Source organism: Alligator sinensis, unplaced genomic scaffold (assembly GCF_000455745.1).
Source record: "Alligator sinensis unplaced genomic scaffold, ASM45574v1 scaffold1430_1, whole genome shotgun sequence".
NCBI classification, from domain to species: domain Eukaryota; kingdom Metazoa; phylum Chordata; order Crocodylia; family Alligatoridae; genus Alligator; species Alligator sinensis.
In genome coordinates this window covers 47,136-63,402 of record NW_005842800.1, presented here as the reverse complement: position 1 = coordinate 63,402, position 16,267 = coordinate 47,136, and the positions used below count along the sequence as shown (strand labels likewise).

The 16,267-nt window shown below is 37.0% G+C and overlaps 1 protein-coding gene across 2 annotated transcripts in view; it reads right to left on the bottom strand.

Annotated features, from left to right (window-relative positions):
* Positions 1-2,001: 2,001 nt before the first annotated feature.
* Positions 2,002-16,267, bottom strand: part of EMC2 (ER membrane protein complex subunit 2) — a 48,539-nt gene continuing 34,273 nt past the window's right edge. For both annotated transcript variants that reach the window (XM_006035098.3, XM_025191269.1), the window contains 4 exons: positions 14,270-14,351; positions 12,424-12,534; positions 10,004-10,108; positions 2,002-3,279 (listed from right to left, as the gene is read on the bottom strand). In XM_006035098.3, the coding sequence (XP_006035160.1) occupies positions 3,193-3,279; positions 10,004-10,108; positions 12,424-12,534; positions 14,270-14,351 (385 nt within the window). In that variant the 3' untranslated portion in view covers positions 2,002-3,192. The remainder of the gene's footprint in view (positions 3,280-10,003; positions 10,109-12,423; positions 12,535-14,269; positions 14,352-16,267) is intronic.

Genomic DNA, 16,267 nt, shown 5'->3' with positions numbered 1-16,267 from the left:
GGCATTGAGCTAATTTTATAAAGTAGTATTTACAAACATATTTGAATAGAAAACTAATCAATTTGACAGCATTTGCAACTACTTCACAGCCACTACTTTAAGGAACATTTATATGTAGGCAAATATTTTGTTTACATGTGTCAACAGAAAAGGTCAAAATATTCATGCTAATATATTTTCATAAGTATTTGCCAGGCCAATTTGTAAGCTTAACAGTTTGGAAAACTCACCCAGGCCACAAAACAGATCACTTGTTACAAATGCAATGTAGTAGATTTATTAAGATGTGAAGGAACAGTCATAAACAGTAGATCATTTATAAGCAATCAATAAAATGAAAGCACTGAATAATTTCAAATAAACTAAACTGACTGCTCTGTGGATAATTCAGAATGCCTACAGCTGTCAAACTGTCAATTCAGTTAATAGTTATACAACTGCTGTCTGTAAAGTAGTGCTCCTTACATGCCCATTTTAAGGACCCCAAGCTGCCTATTGCATGAGGCTACTGAACTATAATTTTAACACACTGGGATTTAGTATACCATGCAGCTCAGCTGCACAAGTTAAAAGTTTACTACATTACCACAGAAATAATTTTTTGAGAAAATGAATCCTTATAACAACATGGTAAGTTATGTATAAGATGTCTAAACAATTTGAAAGTGTTTCTGTCTCTGACGCTTGGAACTTCCGTGGTTTTTACTTTTCATGGTCCTAAACTCCACACCGCAAACTGAAACTTCACAGCACGGGCTTGATTTAAAAAGGGATCTAGAACCCGAGTGGTATTTCAAGTGAAGTGAACATGCTTCAGTATTTTAATACTACATGCACATTAACTAAACTTTGTTTCAGCTACAAAATGTATTGCAAACTGAATATATTTTCTAAATATAAATCTGTGAGCAGAAGAGGTTTTTATCCTTATACAGAATGGTTTCAATTTTGATTGCTGCTTAAATTAATTCAGTCTATAGTACAGCTTCACAACTCTTTTAGAGCTCAAGATAAAACCAAATTATTTGAGAATGTATTAAAAATAAAGGAGTTTTAAAACTCTAGATGGCGCACTCCTACAGAAGACAGCTATTCATCACCAAGCCTTCAGGTTTTTTGGTTTAAAAAAAAATTAATTTCACTCCTTAATTCCCAGGTGATACAACCTACCTATAATCAATATATAGACATTTTAAAATCACATTTTAAAGGGACTGATCTGTAATGTATTTAATGCATAATTTACTTAATTTATTTCAATGTTAAAATTCATTGAATATACATTGGTAAATAGTTGTAATAAATTTCAGATATTTCAGTTATTTAAAGCAGATTACACAAAGAAGGCAACTATGTTTACTTTAATAAACTGGAAGAGTGAAATAATTATGATCTTATTCTAATCAATTCCAAAGAAAAATTAAGTACAGAATATTTATGGGAACATGAGGACTACTTGCTAATCCTTCTATCATTAACAATGAAAATCCATTTCTAATATTGAAAAAAATCATTTTTATACTTTATAACTATGCTGAGAATATTAAAAAATTACAATTCATGACCAATTCAAAGGAAACTCATTAAAAATAAAATCATATATAGCATTGGCTTTACATTTTTAAAAAGTCTATGGTAGAAAATATATTTGCCATTTTTTCAACATTTTAACCAAAATTTTCTATCACGTTTTGTTCTGTTTTAACAACTCAATGTAGAATTAACTCATGATTTTTGTTTTGGTTCTGTGGTCAACCAAACAAGGGGAACAGTCCTGGAACATGGATTAACTAAACTGTCCCTTGTAACATACCTCACAGAGTATGTAGCAGGGTTGAATTACAACAATGTGGGGCTCTAAACAGACCCCCAAGTCATGGCACCACTCTCCTCTATATGACGGCATGTTACAGAGCTCAGATGAAAGGTGCAGTTCATACCTCCTGGAGCTGTTGGTTCAAACAGACTTGGGCAAACTGCAGTTAAACTTGGGTCATGTTGCTTTGAATCCACAAGGGGCAGAAACTTTTTTTTTTTTTTAATAAAAATAGATTATGATCTCATTGCATGATCCCAGTAATTTAAGGATCCCAGAAAGGGGTTTATAGTGCATATATCTTAATTTAGCAAGTATATATTAAATGAAATTGAAAATATGAAACTATTATTCATTATTTCGAAGTTCAACATAAAGTCTGTGTTGGACTATTTCCAATTGAAATTTTTGTTGGCTGATTTACTTTTGTTCTGCAGATCAACTGCTGAAATTCCAATTGAAGATATTATGTCTAAATGACTAAATTGGCATAGTTTAATTAAAAACACTGGGAATTAGTAGAAACTGAATTAATGATGTATAAACCATGTGTTATAGCATTTCCCTAAATACAAAACTAGCGCAGATTTTACTCACTTGCTTTACTGAGACAATTTTAAATACACGCAGCGGAACATACATTCTTTCCATAATGTCCCTAATTGTACAGATAAAAAGGATGTGTGCAGATGTACCAAAGAGATGATTAAAAGCACTAGTAGACATTAGCCCACAAAGACCCCAGCACACCATTTAAGCACATCCCTGTACCAGCTAAAGCTAACTCCATACATATATTGCTTCCATTTCCAGACTGCCATATTAAAAATGCTCTAACACAAAACTTGTATGTCAACTTTATTCACCAATAAACTGTGCTGTGCTGAGGCACCATTATGGCTCATGTCTGTCTGTTTGGTAAATATTGCTGAGTCAAATTTGATTATGTTTTTTTGTTTTAATTAAAGAAGTACAATACATTACATAAAATTATCTACATGTAAAACTATGAAGCTGCCATAGGCTGTCCCAATAAATAACCAAACTTATTCATCATTTAGCAATTTTATTTCTACACCTGGTTATGACTTAAAAAATCATTACTGTACATAAAGGAGCTAAAGGAGTTGCTGTGCAATAAATGTAATTTCTTTGTCTTTGAGAGATAAATTATTAATTTCTGTGGGATTTCATCATCATCTTCACTGAATTAATAAATAAGCTATTTCATTTTTATAAACCATATGATTTAAGATAGCCACATAAACTAATTAAAATGGAACTGCTTTTAACAGCACTGGGTACTTAAATAACTCAGAAGACATAAAAGGCTGAACACAGAGTTGTGAAATTCAATGTTATAACTCCATAACAACCTATGATTGAGTGATCTGCAGGGCTTCCAACATGTCTTCCACTGCCTTCAGAGAGTATTTAGTCTCCTTTTTACTGTGACCTGCAAACTAAAGAAAAGAATTAAATAGATTTATAACAAACATGTCATAGAAATGTACTATACAATGCTGAACAATGGTCCTGTGCAAACTGCAGTTCGGAATTTTAACAGAAACAAAAGTAACTGTTAAAAATGCACCATTTATTTACTGTAAACTTAAAACATACAATGCATGCTAATTTTTAATGATATCAACTGTTTCTGCCTCAGTTATAATCTACAGAAGCTATCGTTATCTTGTCATGCACATCAGAATTCATTCTAAATTTGAATTTGTTTAGACTAATCTCTGTACTCTAATCTTGCAGTTAGTAATTACCTAGAACGCAAGAACTGCCACTTACTGGGTCAGACCATAGGTCCCTTTTGCCCAGTATCCTATGTCACAGTGGCAGAGAGGGGATACTGAAAGGGAGAGTAAACTGGATATTACCACAGGTTTTCCTACTGTTCCTCTCACTTGTAGCCACAAAAATAAATTATTTTCAGCATTGTCTGCTCTATAGTTTGAATTTTTTTAAAACTGTTCGGTTGTATATTTGATTAATATTAGATCATATCCATATTTTCATGGTGGTAGAATGTATACATTATATAAATATTAATAAGACTTCATTACAGTTACAGCAAAGGACTGGAATACTTTACTTAAACTACTAAAAAGCAATGCGGTCATCCTATGATTGCATTTCATGGTTCAACAACGTGATAGTGAGTAATGAAGTTTTATTTGATTATAATCTACTATTACAACTGTAATTCCAGATTTAATTTGAAATTAAATCTATATTAGTAATGAAGGAAGATACAGCTCGGCAAATATTATCTTTGTGCAATGTAGCTTTTGAATTCCCTACAATACATGAAGCTTGGCTGGGGGAGTGGGGTAAAGGACTGTTGACTACCCCATGCTGATCTCAAAATGAGTTTTCTAACTGTACTGACAATTCACGTCACTCATCAGCCTGATTTAACACGGTAGATTTATTGGCTAGGATGGTGTTTTAAGCAAATGAATCTTCTCCATATTTTAAAATACCTACACTAAACTTTTTTGGTCCTCACTGTAATTTTCTGTTATGAACAGTCTATTCTCTGACTAAATGTTAACATCTAACCATTGAATACATTTTCAATGTAATGGTTTTTTTTCCCCAAAAAGCACTGATGTCTTGCATAGTTAGTCCCTGATTTATTATGTGTTCCTCCTCTCTTGTAATTAACTTAATTTAGCAAACTTCTCATGACCTGTTGAGAAAGATTAAGTAATCAGGCTCAGGTAATATCACAGCAGCAACAAGCTGCAGGAGATGTTACCCTGCTTTTGACCCCCTTGGCTACAGCTGAAAATTAGGATTCCCTCAGTTCCTAACAGCTAACTTTGTGTTGTTAAAAAATCTAGACTGGGTAAAGTAAATAAAAAGCCATTTAAAATTAAATATCTGGACTTACAAAACACGGTTATGATGACAAACCCTTTACTTTATCCCTTAATTATAAAATGCCACAGTTTTACAGCATGTGAATTCTGGAACTAATATACCACTGAATTTTGACTCTACTAGTAGGTGTAAATCCACCTCTTTACTGCCCACACTGATAAAACTTTAGAGGAACAACAAACTGCTTAATGCCCTCAGCTGATAGAGCAATCTTTTGCCTGGATTTGAACAAAATAGAAAGTCTTTTTTTCTACGCCTTCTTTTTCTCTATCACACAGAACAAGAAGAGCCCTAATTAGATGCTTGGGGAGGTCCAATTTCTTAAGAAACAGCTTTGATTAAAAAAAGAGAAAAGAAAGCCACCAAACCTAAGCACATGTGTTACGGTTCCTGAGACACTTGCAATAAAAATTCAGAAGCTTGAATGTGCTAGTGTCAAAAAAGCAATACTACATATGAGAAAAAGTGGGGGGAGGAGGGGAGGGTAGAAGAGGGAGGGAGAGAGAATTTAAAACTAAAACAGAATTTGAGTTATTCTTTTTCTTCTGCCTTAAGAACATCAAGAACAAACCTGACATTACTTTAAGAAACGTTACTTGTTAATTTCAAGAGTGGCTACCTTAATGATATTGACATATACTTTAAGTTTGAACAAATAAAACCAAACTGCATCATAACAAATAGATGTAAACTCAGAAATCTAATTACTTCCAATTTTCCTTGACAACCAATTATTTTGCCTATTCTGCCATTATACTGCAATTCAACTGATTGAACCGGAATCCTTTTCTTTACTTTTTTTTTTTTAATCATGATTTAATTTTCTGTTTCCCAAATGGTTTGTAACAGAATCACCTCTCCAATCATAAACAAAGTCTAGATCACTAACACTGAAGAATTTAGCAGCGTACCCAAGAAGCATTTATCTGGAAAATTACCATGAGTTGGATTGCATTAAAGATTTTTGAGAGCGTTAATCAAGCTTGTCTGCCTCTGCTAAAATGCTGCCACCAGAAGACATGCTAAACTAATTATCTAATTGAGGAGCACTAGGTAGGCATATTTTCTTTCGCTGTTAAGTGAAAGAAGTAGCAGTTCTTAGTCATCATTTCTGTGCGACTCATGCTTACAGTTGTATACAAAATGTTTTTATGACTATTGATCTCCAGGTCAGAATTTACTCAAATGATGTCCAGTGACCAAGCAATGAAAAACATAGGCTTAAGATATCACTACTTTAAATGCATTTGAAATGAGAGATATGCATCTATTATTTCAATAATTAGTACTTTGATAATATCCTCCAAAAAAGGTTTTGAAATATTTGCACAAATTATTAAACTTCTGTGAGCAACGCCCTTTTAAATCCTGGGTTAGAAACCAGGCATTATAATCCCAAGCCTGGGATCAGGCTCTCCCTGCACCAGCAAATAAGGTATGATGGGATTTAATGCATTATCTCACAATCACACCTCCTGCCATGCACGTGGCATGGCAGGAGGTGCGATTTTGTGGCTTGCGCATTAGATCCCACTGCACCTTTACCTGTGTATGTAGAGGGCCCTCAGATAGGTAACTGAAAATACTACTTGTTCTGCTGTTCAAAAAAAAGACCATCTAATTCAAGCTTCCTTAGCTCTCTCCCCTTTCCCTGAGACTATTCTATAGTCTGATAGACCTCAGTGAAAGAACTTTATCTCTCCTGATATTCAGACTATTTTTTTCCCTTAATTTAATTTGAGTATTCACAAGAAAAAGAACACTTTCTAAGCAAATAATGAACTAAAAGTCACAACAGGTCAAAAAAATGGACTCAGGCTTGCAGGAATAGTACAACACTCAGGTCCCAGAAGCCATATGAAGCTTCAATAAGAAAACAGAATGTGAGAAAGGAGACCACTGAACAGAAAGACCATGGACAGGTGTTGCATTTGTACCAGGAAAAAAGCCTCTCTCCCAGCACAGAGAGAGAGCATATAACTGTTCAAGAGGTGGAAGAAGAAAACTGGCTCTTTTGTAGGAAAGTTCTCCCTCTTTCAACCTGGAAGATTACTCCCCTCCCACAGTAACTTGAATAAGTATAGACTTTTCTCAGGTGTTGAGGACACCCAGTGTCTCACAGTCCACTACATTCCCTCCCTCTCTCCCAGGAAAAGGGACCCTCTGGGGACTCTGCTATCGGTGCCAATGTCTCCCAGCCACCAAAGAGATGTGGGTAATCCCAGGCCTGTGCAAGTGCGGGGGGGGGGGAAGAGGAAGGCAACATTCCCCCAGACTGGAACAAGCCCCAGGCATCTACACTCCACCCCTGCCCAAACCAATCTGTGCACAAGCAGGGGACAATTTCCACAGCTGGACCTGCCCCTTTTCTCTATCTCCTGTCCCATGCATGCCTTCTGGGTGACCCAGAGAGGTGCACAAGGTTCAGGGAGAGGCATCTTCCAGTGGTTGGAACCCTTTTCTGACTCTGAGATTGGTTCCTGCTGCTGGGAAATGCCCCCTTACTGTCCTCTCAATCAGCCGAAAGCTCCAATCCCAGGCATGTCTGCCTCCTATCCTGTGACAGTTCCAGGTGTAAAAGAACACCCCCAGCTCCATGCACACATCTGGGTCACTCAGGGGGTGACCCTGGTTGGTGCAGGGGGCAGAGTGAAAAGAGCAGTTCTTCTCACCCCTCTCAGGCCTATAGGGTGAAAGACTCTGTGACAACTGCTGCTTTTCAGCAGCTGCCAAATGCCTATTGACAGCGTGCCCAGAGGGCAGGCTGTCAATCCATGCCCAAATTAGGGATTACCAAGGATAGCCAATGAAAAAACAAACAGCACAACTACAGCTGAAAACATGGTCCTGAATTTTGACAAAACAGAGGAAGATTAATGTACCATGCATAATATTGTAGGGAATGTACGTTTCAAAAACAAATTTAAAAAAAAGCATCTCATGAACACCAGCCTTGCAAAAAGACTCTAAAACCTCTACACATTTTCAGTTAGAACCTCCATATTCACAAGCCTCCAATCCACATTACTCAGGTAGGTACCCAAACTGGAATGAGAATGGGTTTTCTTTGGGATAGAACAGGGGTGAGCAAAATGCGGCCCATGGGCTGGATGCGGCCTGCCAGGCCATTCTATTCAGCCCACGGGGCCCCTAAAAAATTTAGAAAATTAATATTCATCTGCCCTGGGCTGCCTGTCAAGTAGCCCTTGATGGCTTGCCAAAACTCAATAAGCGGCCCTCTGTCCAAAATAATTGCCCACCCCTGGGATAGAAGTATGCATAACTGAAGGCTGAGTAGTGTTCTTAACAATACAAACAGGTCCAAAGTGATGGACCAAATCCATGCCAGATTCTTCAGGATTTTATCTTGATTTATACAGAACTCTGGGAAATATGGGAACAGTGAACAATTTTATATCAATAAGTTATGTATTAAAAACCAGAATCTAGCCATAAGAATATCCTTATGAAAGCTACAGGGACTTCAACTGGTACAAGAGACCACGGATTCATCTTTATATTAACAAAGTGACAATCTTCAACAATCTTCAAAAAGCACATTATTTGGCAGGGGCAATGATGCAATGCTGACTCAGAGGGGAGACTACTACCTACTACGTCACCAACACCATTTGCTGTAGCATTTGGATTTTCAATGTCTCTAACATAAACAATGGGGTGGCCAAACCCTGCTGTGGTCTTGTCTGGAAGGTGGACTGGGTTGGGAGGTGGTCCGATCTAGATATATTCACTAAAGGTTCTCGCGGTACTTTTTACAAAAGTAAGGGTGTTCTCTCCATTTGCTGGCCAAATTCTAATTTGAGTTGTTACACTCTGTATACACAAATTCCCCCTGAGGTTTCAGATAAATATGGTATTTCTCACTTTATGTCAAAACTGCTGAAAAATACAGCTGGAGTATGCAATGCATCAAAAAGGTATGAAAACAAAGAAGGTATGACATTTGTTTTAGGTATATTTTAGTTGTGCTAATGTGATCTGTTCTGAAAAGCACCAACTAAGAAAGGGACAAATCAGTTTAACTTAGTTCCAACAAAACTTCATAAAAATGATGTAATTGTAGCATAAGGTATAAAAAAAACAAATACGAAGCAAAAACACAAGTAATATTCCTTGAGAAAAACTGTGTTGTTAAGACAGATACATGACTATGACAATCTGCTATGGTCAACCCTATGGAAAGGAATTCCTGACTGTGAGATATTTTAAAATGGGTTGTTTTCCAGAGTATGAATACATTATGCTCCCCCTCCCCTCTCTAGTATTAGGACCATCACATCTACTAGTGTTTCAAACTAAGCATCTCAAGTCCTTAGAATAACTTTTAAAAATCTTTAAAGCTCTCTGACCTCTGCAATGCGTTTTATTTCGGTTTTCACATGAGTAATACTTCTGTGAATGTTGAGAAATACGTCTTTTTAAATGCTATCCTACTTTGTTTATCTGTGATAAACCTACCACAGAATTCTGCCCTTCATGTTTCTTTGGTGTATGCTGTGATCTTTGCAATTCCTTGGGCTATCTTACTTATAGATAATCTAAAGGCCTAAATTCAATGCCCATGGAAGTCAACACAGCTGTGTGCAAATCAGATGTAAAGGTTGAATAGCATTCTACCCGCTGCTTATTGTCACAAACAGCTAAAATGAACTGATTATCTATTTATCTAAGGAAGGGTTTTTTTCTAAAAGTGTTGTAAGCATATAAATATGGGCACAGGAGACTTCTTTTTGAGTGAAATATCTGTACATTTCTTTACCATACTTTACACCAGACTCTAACAAAAGAAGAATCTTTTAATGAGTGTTCTGTAGTCAGAAAATGTTTGCCTCGCAGTGGGAAGTGGAAACTCTCTCCAACCTACCAAGTTCCAATAGTCCAAAGAGAAATTACACCCTTAAAATCCTTTCCTTTTTAATGAAGGCACCATTTGGGACATTGAGACAACTGTAGAGGTCAAAAAGCCTGTTTTAATGCTACAACACAGAGATATGTTTTTAACACTACAGATTCCTATTTGAAATCTCTGAGTTTATTCTGTGAATCACACTGGCACACCTAAAAGTGCTAACCATGACTGCACCCTGTGGCACCCTTGAAAAAAACTCAAGGCACCCTGGTTGAGAATCAGTGATCTAGCCTATAGACTGTTCACAAAAGCAGTGAAGATATGCACACATCCTATCTTTCAGAAACCCACTTTATTGTAAAATGGAGATTTAAAACACACCCAGGACAAAACTTTTGAATACAGGCAAGAGTACTAACCTGGTAAGCTCTATTTATTTGGTTAGCTGCCCAACTAGCATACTTCATATTGTCTTTTTTCATTTTCGCACTTGCTTTTGGGTTGGAAGCAATATGGCTGGCAGACTAGGATTAAAAAGAGAAAAATTATAAAATGAGAAACTGAAATATGTGGGCTGCTTCACTTACAGTATAACAGGATAGAACAAAAGGAGAAAAGTAAAAACTTGTGATTCGCCAAACACTTACCTGGAGCTAAGCATGAATAATGTGGCAGAAAAGACCTTTGTGAAGCCAACTAGTCCAACCCCCAGCTCAAGACAAGGATCATCCCTGTATAAACTATTCCACAAAACCCCCCCAAAAACCTACAATGGGAATTCTACACACCCTTCAACTAACCTGTTCCAGTGCTTCTCCTCATAGCTAGAAAGTTTTTTAATATCGAGCCTAAGTTTCCCTATTTGCAGGTAAGACCATTATTTTTGCCCAGTACTGAGAAAACAGACATCATCCTCTTAACAACGCCTTCTGTTTTCAGGCTTTTTCAATCAATCCTCAATTTTTTTTTATCTTTAGACTAAACAATCCAAATTCTCCCTTTCCTCTCCTTTTCTATACTCCGACATTTCTAATTGCTTCTGTTGCTTTCCTCTGGAATCTTTTAAAATTGTTTTGGACACAAATCTCCAGGTGATGCCTTATCTGTGCTGAATAGGGTGAAAGAATCGTCTCCCAGGATTTGCGTGTGACAGTTTGTTAATACATACCAGTAAGTATTTCGCTTTTTTGGCAATAATATGATACTGCTGATTCATTTAGCTTGTGATCTAGTGTGACCCTGCAACCTAGCTAGTCATTCTCCGTTTTTTAATCTCTTCACGATTGTTTGTTCTTAAGTATAGTACTTTATACTTTTCCTTACAGAATATCATTCTACTTATTGCAAACTATTTTCCCAAATTTATGAAGGTTATTTTGAATTCTAATCCTGGTCTCTAAAACATTAAAATAATTGACCGATTTACCTAAACATTTTGGTTCAGCTGTCCAGAAAAGGGTACCCTTGTTCTCTTGAGTTGGGAAGAGAATCGGATATATTTCAAGTAGTTTGACTTCCTTTACAAAGGGAATGTCACAAAACAGCTCTTTTTTCCTCCATCCATTGGCAAGGAAAATATAAAATCTATCAATCTATGTCTAGAATGGCATACTTCAGACATTAGCTACTAACAGTTTTAAAACTGATTTCTAAACTGTACTGATGATTATTATCCATGCTATTTTTGTTTTTATACTGAAGTACATACACATGATTAACTTAAGGATAAGAGACAATAACAATAATCAACATAGTGGTCAAAATGCATATACTAAGAATAACACCATTAATAAAACAAAACATCAAAAATATACACACATTATAAGATAAGGTTAAATAAAAATTCTAACAACCTAGCAGTTTAGCTTTTGAAAAGCGGTATAAAAATAATTTACTGGATAAAATGAATTGCTTAAAATATCAGTTCATTCATCTACACTAACATTTCTTCTGTTCCACCCTTGGAAGAGCTGACCAAAATCAGGCAGCTCAGAAATTTCATCTGCCCCACTTCCAGTACAGACAAAGGTACTGCACAACACCTCTATTACAATTTAATACCCAATCAAACAAAGAAACAAAAACAAACAAAAAAATCAACACAACACTACAGTTTACTAACTAAATCTCAAAGCGCCTTACAAACAAGGTTAAAGTATTATTATCCCCATCTAACATATGGAAAAATAAGGGCACAGAAACCTAATGTAAATATTTTACAGCAAATCAGTACTAGAGCCAGGAATGGAACCCAAGTATTCTGATTTCCTCTGATATCAATGAGAGTAGAACCAGGCCCTTAAAGTCTATGCATAATGAAATGTTCATTTCCATTTATTGGGAGTGTTGGTTGTAGCCATGTTAGTTTAAGGACATAGGCAGACTCGGTTCTTTGGGTAAATGCGATATCTTTTATTAGACCAACTAAATAGCTGGAAAATGTGTTCTCTGAAAACTTTCAGGTACAAAAACCCTTCTTCAGGCAGAGGGAGAGTCTACAGTTCCATTGTGTCCCTTCCAGGACAGCACAGTACACATGTAGACTCTCCCTCTGCCTGTACCTAAAAGCCTGCAGAGAAGAATTGTTACAACTATTTAGTTGGTTTAATAAAAGATATCACATTTACTCAAAGAACCTTGTCTGCCCATTTCCATTTAGTAACTCCTTTACAATTTGCTAAAACTGTTAAACTAAAACAGGAAGATTACTGAATTCTTAATGATTCTTAAGGTGCTACCCTGCCCTCCCTTCCGCCTGACTTTGACTAACACAGGTAACCAACTCTCTGAGTTCCTAATGATAATGCTCATGAACAATAAGCTATCAATTGAAACTCACCATGTATAGTCCAAATAAAGCTCTCATGTTTCTGTTGTTTAGCTTCAATGCTTGTGCAAAATACTTTCTTGATAGCTCAAGGTTTTCAAGCCCACCTTGGGTATATTTAACCTGTTAAAATTACAGACTGTTAAAATCTACTTGTTTCATTATTTTGAAATCTTGAGTAATTTATTATATCACAGATGAAATACTTGAAATAGTTTGATATTTTTCTGCATAAAATTTATACAAATCCCTCCTCCAACTGTTAAGACTCATCTAAATATAGAATACCATGCAAAACTAAAAAAAAGAAAACACTATCATGAGTGTTCTTTAACGTGCATTGGAGTAACCTAATCTCAATTCAAAAATCAAATTTATAGAGATTCTTACTATAACAAAAAAAGCTATAGGCATTTTAAGTGTCAGTTAGTGAAAGAATAAAAGCTTACTTAGTATCTATGGTTTGTAGCGGTTTGTAAGACACAAAACCCCTAGATTTAAAAGTAGGGTGACCATATGTCCCAGTTGGCAAGGACAGTCTTGGATTTTGCAGGCTGTCCTGGCCGGCTGGTGTAAATTGAAGCAAAAGTCCCAGATTTGGCTGCTGCAGGCAGAGGAAGAGGCCCAGCTCCTGCTGAGCAGCAGCTGGAGATGGTGGGGAGGGTGAGGGTGGTGAGGATGGGCTAGGCTGGGCACCATTCCTTCTGCCTGGGGCTGGGATCATCCAGGGCAGGCCAGGGCAGGGCAGGAGGGGAGCGGGGGCTGGGGCCAGAGCATGGGCACATGCGTAGGGGGAGCCAGCATGACTGTCCACTGCTGACAGTCTCGCACATTGTCTCTGCAGCCACTGTCAGGGCCCAGGCTGCATGTGGCAGCCCCATGTGGCTGGCAGCAGTGGGGGGGTCAAGGGTGGGGTGGGGTGGGGTAAGGGGGAAGGAGGCTTCCCAGCCAGGTCTAGCCTCTGCACACAGGGGGTGGAGCCTGGCTGTGGTCCTCTGCACTGTCCTACCCCACCCACCATCAGGACTCCTGGGAACCACAGGTGCGTGCATGCATCTGTGCGTACATGCACGCACGTGTGCATGGCAGCAGCACACCCAACCCCTCGTTTCAGGTTCCCTTATCCATAATATGGTCACCCTATTTAAAAGCCTTCTGATCTGTGTTAATACAAATACCAGATCCCTAAATACAACTCTTCCTCATTTACCCCCCTTCGTAACAGGGATTCTTATGTGGTTCTCATTATATTTGATCCTCTTTACCACCACATTTTTTAAATATATCAAATTCAAAGATTGCAATTCATTAAATGAATTAATTTCCCCATCATGAAGCTAATTACAGACTTAATATGAAGCAGAAAATGCATTTCAGCTATGACTGCTAGGAACCACAGAGATATAGACAGATTCTGAAAATTTAACGCTGATCCAATTTTTAACCCCTACAAATAGGATTAATTCAAAACACTCTCAGTAATAACTACATAATTTGTAAAAGCTTATATTTGGAAACTGGTAAAACTTTGAACCAATCTAGTTTTCTTTTACTGCATTTAACTTTGATGCTTAGGTGAAGAAAATAAATGCTAGCAAAAGCTTAGTTTCCTTCAATAAGAAACTGTTCACAATAGGCAGTTATTGTATTCTCAGTTACAAATTTAACAACAGTACAATATTAAGTAAAAAAAGTAATGTATCATTACTCAATGTTTACAGTTTATCAGATTTTTACATTCCTGTTTATCCTAAAACTGAAAAAATATTAAAAGATTATTTTTATTCAATTGACATGGAAACTGAAGCAAAACTAAGAAGGCTAGTCAAATGCAATTGATTTTTCTAAAAATACTTACTTCAGCATACTGTTGACAATATAAGTGATTGTGTGGATTAGTCATCATAAGTTCCTCCAAACAGAAAGCTGCTTTTGCATAGCTGAGGAATATCAAAAAGCAGACAGTGACATGAAACAAGTTGCTGCTTTGATGAATGCATAATTCTTTGCTCAAGTATTCTTCAATTTCAATTATTTTCATCCTAAAAAGGTCATTTATATGCTGTGTTTCTCAGTACCTCCTGGGATATAGAGTCATTAGTTGTTTTATTGAAAAAAACCCTAAGAATACAGCTGCTGTAATTCAAACAATTTTCAAAGTCCTGGAAAAGATACGAATGCTTATTAACCAGTAAACAGTATCATTGCAATAAACATTACATCCTTTGGTGCTTTTTCAAAATCACAGTTTTAAAAAAATTGCTAAAAGGCATTCAACTCAGATTAAATACAAGATACCACAAATGTGATATGGGGCTGAAGAAATTATCAGTTATTTGATGTTGCATACAACAAGCTATAAATTAAGGTCCCAGTCCTGCAGTTAATGAAAAGTGCACTCATTTGGCATCCATCACAGAATTAAAATTTAATACCTTACACTCAAAGACTTCTGAGATCAGGCCTATCAGCTTTATTCATAAACAGAACTATACTAACACCACAAAGTTAAAATTATTTTCTTTAATTAAACTGATTTAGGAGAAACAAGAAGATAACAAGACACATTTTTATGAAGATATGGGGACTTCATAAAATGACTGAAAATGTATTAACCGACTTATATACAATTTCCTGTAGAAAAAAAAAATTGCATTTTAAACCAGGGATGAAACAGCTTTAGTCAAAATGGTTAGAACTAATAACAGCTCTAAATCAAGACAACTGGGGTTTTACTTTTACAGTACCTATAGGCATTTTTACACATGTATGCACTGCAGCACTGGGTGCTTTGAAATGCTCCCAGCACTGCGATGCATGCAGTTGTACAAGTGGTGAAACGTGCATCAGTACACAGAAAATGGCGGCAGTCCACTTTTGAACTAAAACACACTGAAGGTGTTTTAGTTCAAAAGCACACCGCTGCCATTTTCTCCGTGCTGATGCTCATTTTGCTGCTTATACAACTGCAAACGATGCAGCACGGTTGGCGCCAGCTAACGTGTGGAGCAGACTCTATTAATCAAGTTTACTCTAGCACGCCAGATCTCTGGTGCGTCGCAGCTCAAAAAAATGTGTATAAATGTCCTATAAATGGCACATCAAGAATATAATAAAAAGTATATAACCACATAATATATATTTTAAGCAGAATATATTTGTTAAAACAAAAATAAACTAATTGTGTTCCACAAACTAACCAAAAGATCACATATTTAACATTAAATGTTATCATGGGCTAAACAGTAACAAAGCCTCTGATTTCAGTCTGAAGACAAATGGATAGTCATCTCAAAGCACTTTAGGGAAGCTCTGAAGGTGCATAAAGTCTTAAACCAATGGATCAGGCTGCAGAAATGAAGACTCCCTACAGTTTGGAAAGTCAGGGCCACAGGCATTTATTTCTAGTAATGGAAAAGTTCCATTGCTAGAAATGTTTCCAAGGGAAGGAGCAATTCAGGCATTCAGCCTCTCCCCTGTTCTCTGCACCTTTCCAAGACCCAAAGGACTGGAGTAGCAGGACAAAGCCCACTGCCTACTCCTTGGCTAGGAGCCAAATGGAAGGTGCAACCCAGAAAACCTCACTATCTTCTTAGACCAGGGACCTTGGTGTGAGAAGTGGGATGGGAGCAAGGTCTAGCAGGCTTTCCTCACTGCTCAACTCCTCCCAGAACAAGGAGGTGGTAGGCAGCTATTACTTCCCATTCCCTACCCAAACCAGTGACCGGCATATCCCTGCTGTTGAACTCTCTCTAACCTCCTGGTCCCCAGGAAGAGTCAAGGGGTGGCAAAGGATACAGGCATTCATTCTCCAGGGAGAAACTCTCCTGAGAGTGACCTCTACTGTGCTGGAGGC